The sequence below is a fragment of the Triticum urartu genome, chromosome 6A (assembly GCF_056163025.1).
Source record: "Triticum urartu cultivar PI428250 chromosome 6A, HENAU_Tu73, whole genome shotgun sequence".
Classification (NCBI taxonomy): domain Eukaryota; kingdom Viridiplantae; phylum Streptophyta; class Magnoliopsida; order Poales; family Poaceae; genus Triticum; species Triticum urartu.
This window is the reverse complement of record NC_141878.1, coordinates 359,558,505-359,565,765: the sequence shown is the minus strand read 5'-3', so window position 1 is coordinate 359,565,765 and position 7,261 is coordinate 359,558,505. Positions and strand designations below refer to the sequence as shown.

Here is a 7,261-nt window from a genome sequence, read left to right as displayed (position 1 = left end):
GGGTGGATCCAACCTCAGCCTATTCAAAGGGAATCTCGCACCAGCTAGTGTTTCACATCCAGTATCTTTGGATAACGAAGAATGGCGGACCATTTCGTTGTATATCTTCAACAACCTGATAGAAGTGCGGCCGTACATCGAGTAAGTTCTCGGTACATTGTTTCGCAACTTCTATTTCCTTTGAACTACTCTTATTCCTGGATATGTCATACAGTCGATACGTCGCCATATTCTCGTATGGAGCGGAGATCCAAAAGGATTCCATCGAAGAGTATGAGCTTCTCGCAAAGCAAGGAGGTGGCTATCCCGGTTTCATCTCTTGGTTCAAACAAACGGTAATTTCTATTAGACAATTTCATTTCATTCGCTAATTTGTGCATAATGCAACAATCCTTTCATATTAAACTTGTAGGCTAATTCAGAGTCTATGGACGCCGAATTGAGACAAGTCGCTAATGGTTTTGACTATAAGGTCCATTCATTTGACAAGTACGACATCAACGGGTATCACTTTCGTACCTATGGCAAAGAGCCATCTATGGCCGACCGAAAGTCTACAAATTGTTGTGTATCTGCTATCGGTGAAGGAGGTACCGAGTATTATGGGAGAGTTGAAGCAATTTATGAACTTCTGTTCTATGGTGAAAACCCACCGAATGTCGTAGTCTTCAAATGTTATTGGTTTCAGCCGAAGGAGACTAGAAGGACTCATGAACATATAGGGCTAGTTGAAATCAACCAAAGCACTCATTTAGATGTTCCTGATGTCTATATTATGGCTCAACAGGCAACCCAAGTATTCTATCTACCGTGGGCCTGCCAAACTAATCCAAATCTGAAAGGTTGGGATGTCGTTTATGAAGTGCCGCCACGTGCTAGACTTTCTCCCCCAAAGGAAGAGGATTATGAACCTCACATTAACCCAGACACATATGAAGGAGAATTCTTCCAAGAGACACGTCTTTCCAAAAAGCGTTTCAAGAACCGCTATACTTCACCCCAAAACATTGAAGTAGACAGCGACAATGAATCCGACATCACCCCAGAGGAGGAACAAGAAGAGCCGGAACAAGAAGAGGTTACTGCTGCGGATGACCTGTCAATGCTTGACCGATTATGTCAAGGTGGCCTTGCACATGTTGATGCCAATGAACCCTATGAGCCCATCATTGATTATAGTGATGATGATGATTATGCATTTATTGATGATACTGATCGAGATTATTAGTAGTGTCAGGTATTCAATTTTTTTATGTTGTACTTGATGATGATACACTTAAGTGATATACATATTATTATTCATGTCGGTACTTTTTTTATGTTGTACTAATTTCGTTTATTCTTTGTCATGGCAGGTGTTGAAAGATGGTGGGCGCTGGTCGGGAGCGCGCCGAGGCCCCTTCTTCGTCGGCGCGTGGTGCGAGGTCTTCCAATCCACACGCACCTCTCCGCCGAGCGTTGCTGGACAGTATGGCGACACCGCCGGGCCCTTCTTCGTCGACCGCGGTGCCCAGCAGGGGACGAGGTAAGAAGAAGAGAGGAGCTGGAGCACGTGGTCGCGGGAGAGGACGTACGGTGACTACTAGGGCACCTTCCTCGCCGCCACCCCCAGCTGTTTCACCCGAGCACGTGACTGCTAGGGTGGACTCGTCTGAGGAGGAGGCTGCACGGACTCCGGTCCACGAGCCTCCAGTCCACGAGTCTTCGGCCCACGAGCCTCGGGTTGATGGGCCTTCGGCCCACGAGACTTGGGCCCACGAGACCCCGGAGGAGCACACGCCTGGATGGGGTACCTGGCCGGGTCAGCTTGAGCATGGCGGGGAGCCGAGTGGCCATGCTGATGATGTCGGGGAGCCGACTGATGAGGAGGCGGAGGAGGGGGGCAACGTCTACCAGCGTGGTGCTACACGGCTCCCGTCCGTGCCGGTGACCCGCGAGCAGAGGTGGTTGATTTTCCCTGATGGGGAGAGGTACGTAAGTGCATTTAATATTTTTGTACCTTCTGCATTCACGTTTCTTCAAATAACTAATGCGTTGGCCTTGTCATGCTGCAGGGGTTGGGACCACCATCATAGTGTCCGCCGGCCCAACTCCGTCCTTGGAGTTCTTTGCCGGCAAAACTTCCCGGGGTTTGTCACGTTGCCTGGTGAGGGTCGGCTTCCAGAGCTTGGATTGAGCTGGGAGCACTACGTGGCTGCCCCGGCCCCGCCGAATGAGATTATCGACGGTGTCATGTGCGACACGAGGGCAGACATGGTGATCAGAAAGTTCTGGGTAATTTCTCCTTTACACATTTAAAAATCTTCAACTAGCTATTTATTAATTGTACTAATCAATATTGTCTCATTTGATTGCAGACATTCTACAGGTGTGAGGAGGGATACGAGGAGGACGCGGCACATGTTATCGAGAACGTCTGCAAGCGCCTACTCCAGAACTTACGGCACGAGGCTCGGGTGCAGGCTGTTCAAGACTACTACGCCTTGCGTGGTATCAAGAAGACCAAGCCGGCGTGCCGCGATAAGTTCCTGAGTAAGGAGCAGTACATGAAGGTAATTCTTAAGGCCTTCTCTACATAAGTTCCTTCATTTAGTAATTCTTAGCCGTAGTGCTCAAGTTTCTATTTGCTAACTTAGGCGCCTCCGAGATGGTGTGCGGATCAGATGGATTGTTGGGAGGTGTTGGTCGATGAGTGGTGCTCAAAACAATGGCTATCCCTCCACAATGAGGCCAAGGACAAACGTGCCCAAATGCAAGGTGTGCCACACCATCAAGGCAGCTCCAACTTATATCAGTTCGGGCGCAACTGGGTATGTGGTTTGCTTCATGATTCATGCAATTCATTCATCATGCTAGCTTGAGCCCTTTAATTACTAATTTTCATTGTTTCTCTCTTTCAGGCATGCTACAATAAGGCGGATAAGGTGCCAGAGGTGTACGACCTGTATGCCATGGCCCACACTGCCTCTTTCAAGAAAGTCAAGGCTTTCTCTCAGTCTGACCTCGATGATGCAAACAACTTCACCAACATCTCCTCCCACAACAAGCTCGTGAGATATAGAGATGAGGGGAAGGCGAGGAAAGGGGAGGACTTTAACCCGAGCCAGGGTCCCATTGATCCAGAGCTGGTGATGATATCTGGTGGCGGGAGGTCCCATGGCTCCATAGCCATTGGAGATGGACTTATCCGTTGTCCTAGCACTCTCCCGGAGATCAAGGCGCGCCAGTCGAGCTCCGCTCCTGAGATAAGGCCTCGTGAACGGCCAGTGCAACTCGCCATCAAGGTTAGTGATACGTACTCAGTTATCTTTCTCCATTAATTACATTGTGTGCGCTTCCATCAATGATTACAAATGGTCATGTGAGTGGTGTTGCAGGCTGCTATACAGAGTGAGAGAGATAGAACGGAGAAACTTCTGGCGGAGGCGGCGGAGAGGCAGCGGGAGTTGGAGGAGAGGACGACAAAGATGATGGAGGAGGAGAGGGCACGGAATGACATGCAGGCAAGGGCCATGTACGAGCTCCTTGTGGTAAGTTTCTTCTGCAGATTAGCCAAAACATTCATGTAGTGTTTGTCTCATTACTAACTAGTATGACCGAGTCGTCAAAACCAAATGTGCAGTCTGTGTGCGAGAAGACAGGTCAGACCGCTCCGCCGATGCCAGTGATTGCTCCTGGGACCACGGTGAGTTTTATTTGAATGGACATCACTTGCTAGTCTTAACATTTGAGTGTCATCATGCTAACAAGACATTGGAAATGATCTTTGGTGCAGCGTAACTCCAGACAAGCATCGCACGATCCTTCTCCATCTACCGACACGAGCCACCCCGCTCCTACACCTCCTGGATCTTGGTAAGTTTATCTAGTGTTTTGCTTAACACATGCATAAAGACCTAGACTTAGCTTTATTTCCTCCAATGCTTACCATAATGACCTAGACTTAGCTTCTTCTCCTCCAAAATGACTTAATAAGCTTACTGACCTCCAAAACCATCCATTTTACCTAAGTTAGCTCTAAAACGATCTGTACTTAGCTTACTTATGTCAAAAATTGCATAATTAGCTTAGTTAGCTCATAGACGATCCATTTTACCTAAGTTAGCTCTAAAATGACCCATTTTACCTAGGTTAGCTTATAAATGATCCAGTTCATCCAAGTTAGCTCAAAAATGACCCATTTTACCTAGATTAGCTCCTAAATGATCCATTTTACCTACGTTAGCTTTAAAATGACCCATTTCACCTAGGTTAACTCCAAAATGACCATCTTACCTAGGTTATCTCATAAACGATCCATTTCAACTAATTTAGCTCATAAACGATCCATTTCACCAAGTTAGCTAAAAAACGATCCATTTCACCTAAATTAGCTCTTAAATGATCCATTTCACCTAAGTTAGCTCAAAAAGATCCATTTCAACTAAATTAGCTCATAAATGATCCATTTCACCTAAGTTAGCTCAAAAACGATCCATTTCAACTAAGTTAGCTCATAAATGATCCATTTCACCTAAGTTAGCTAAAAAACGATCCATTTCACCTTAGTTACCTCAAAAACGATCCATTTGACCTTAGTTAGCTCATAAACGACCCATTTCAACTAAGTTAGCTCATAAATGATCCATTTCACCTTAGCTAGCTCATAAACGACCCATTTCAACTTAGTTAGCTCATATATGATCCATTTCACGTAAGTTAGCTCATAAATGACATACTCTTCTTGTTCTAGTCTTCTTCTTGTTCTAGTCTTCTTGTTCTAGTCTTCTTCTTGTTCTACTCTTCTTCTTGTTCTACTCTTCTTGTTCTAACTTTCTTATTTTTCATTTTGCAGATTTCGTTCACTTGACGAAAGCTTGCATAGATGGAGTGCTCCTTATCCCTTTCTCTGTTTCTTTTGTATCGTTGAACTATGCATGTATTGTTGGATGAAACTATTGTAATATATATGGTTGGATGCCTCTATGTTGAACTTGTTATGTATGATGGAACTATGCATGTAATATATATGGTTGGATGATGAAGTTATGTGTTGGATATCTTATATGTTTGCTCTGTAATGGCCTTTTGAAATATATCTATATATGTCATATATATTTGTGATGAAAATTGTTGGATTTAATAAAAAACAGATAAAAGAGCCAATATGCAGGCTCTTTGCCATCTGCCACCGACGGCAACGGGCTCTTTGCCGTCTGCCGCGGACTGCAAAGAAGACACGTGGCATCCAGCTGTGCTTCCTGGGAGCTGACCCATTTGGTCAGTTTGCCTATAGTGGCAGACGGCAAAGACTTTGCCATCAGTGGCAGACGGCAAAGAACCTGCCATGTAGTGACGTGTAGATGACATCATACGGCGGACGGCAAAGACACTAGAAATTTTGCCGTCAGCGGCGGACGGCAAAGGCCTGCCGTTAGCCACTTAACGGACTGACAGCGCAATTATTGCCGTCCGCTCTCTTTGCCGTCCGCCGCAGACGGCAAAGGGCCTTTGCCGTCAGCCGCCAGGAAGCAGACGGCAAAGTAGCTGTTTACCGTAGCCTACTTTGCCGGAGCCTTTTGCCGTCCGCGGCTGACGGCGAAGGCCTTTGCCGTCCGCCGTGGCAGACGGCAAAATAGCTGATTCCTGTAGTGGCTTGTTTGGGGTATCTTCACCCCGACCAGTAGAGAAAAGAGTTGCTCCTCAACCTACTGAACCTACTGAAAATATTTACTTTGAAATTCCTTCGGGTATGATAGAGAAACCGCTAGCTAATCCTTTTACAAGAGATGGAACATTGCATCCCGATTTGCACCTAATCTATGTGGATGAAGTTTGTGGATTATTTAAGCTTGCAGGTATACCCGTGGATGTTATCAATAAGAAGGTCTTCCCTTTATCTTTGAAGGGAAAGACATTGACATGGTTTAGGCTATGTGATGATATTGGATTATGGAACTACAACCGATTGAAATTGGAATTTCATCAGAAGTTTTATCCTATGCATCTGGTTCATCGTGATCGTAATTATATATATAATTTTTGGCCTCACGAAGGAGAAAGCATCGCTCAAGCTTGGGGGAGGCTTAAGTCAATGTTATATTCATGCCCCAATCATGAGCTCTCAAGAGAAATTATTATTCAAAAATTTTATGCTCGGCTTTCTCCCAATAATCGCTCCATGCTCGATACTTCTTGTACTGGATCTTTTATGATGAAGACTATTGAATTCAGATGGGATTTATTGGAAAGAATTAAAAGCAACTCTAAAGATTGGGAACTCGATGAAGGTAAGAAGTCAGGTATAACACCTAAGTTTGATTGTGTTAAATCTTTTATGGATACCGATGCTTTTCGTGAATTTAGCACTAAATATGGACTTGACTCTAAAATAGTAGTTTCTTTCTGTGAATCATTTGCTACTCATGTTGATCTCCCTAAGGACAAGTGGCTTAAATATCATCCTCCCATTGAAGTAAAAGTAGTTGAACCTATTAAAGTTGAAGAAAAGACTATCACTTATAATGTTGATTCTGTTGTTCCTACCGCTTATATTGAGAAATCACCTTTCCCCGTTAGAATAAATGATCATGCTAAAGCTTCAACTGTGGTCAACAAAAGTAACATTAGAACACCCAAACCCTCTGAGCAAATTAAAGTTGAACCTAGTATTGCTATGCTTAAAGATCTCTTGTCCGATAATATAGATGGGCATGTTATTACTTTTGTGATGAAGCTGCTAGAATTGCTATACCAGATACTAAAAATAAACATAGACCTATTGTAGGCATGCCTGTTATTTCTGTTAAAATAGGAGATCATTGCTATCATGGCTTATGTGATATGGGTGCTAGCACGAGTGCAATACCTCATTCTTTATTTGAAGAAATTATGCATGATATTGCACCTGCTGAGTTAGAAGGTATTGATGTTACAATTAAGCTTGCCAATAGAGATACTATTTCACCGGTTGGGATTGTTAGAGATGTTGAAGTCTTGTGTGGGAAAGTTAAATTGAAACATCCCAATTTTTTGATTTGGATGTTATACATAGGTCATCATATGCATATCATATTTTATTTGCATTTTGGTTGTGATCCTAGAAATCTTAAGCAACTCAAGGACCCAAGGAGAGAGTTGGAGGTTTCATAAAATTTTCATATTTAAATTTTCTCAAATTTGAAAAGAGGATCAATTTGATTTTAATATTTTTCTCTCCATTTATTTTCAATATTAAAAATAAAAGAGAGAAGATAATATGACTTCTTCAAAAGAGAGGAAT

At 43.7% G+C, this 7,261-nt stretch overlaps 1 protein-coding gene across 1 annotated transcript; it reads left to right on the top strand.

Annotated features, from left to right (window-relative positions):
• The first annotated feature begins 3,131 nt into the window (after positions 1 to 3,131).
• LOC147965240 (uncharacterized) lies at positions 3,132 to 3,859 on the top strand. The gene is made up of 4 exons (XM_087530364.1): positions 3,132 to 3,284; positions 3,378 to 3,530; positions 3,623 to 3,685; positions 3,776 to 3,859. The coding sequence occupies exons 1-4, from the start codon at positions 3,132 to 3,134 to the stop codon at positions 3,857 to 3,859; spliced, it is 453 nt and encodes a 150-aa protein (XP_087386490.1).
• The last annotated feature ends 3,402 nt before the right edge of the window (positions 3,860 to 7,261 follow it).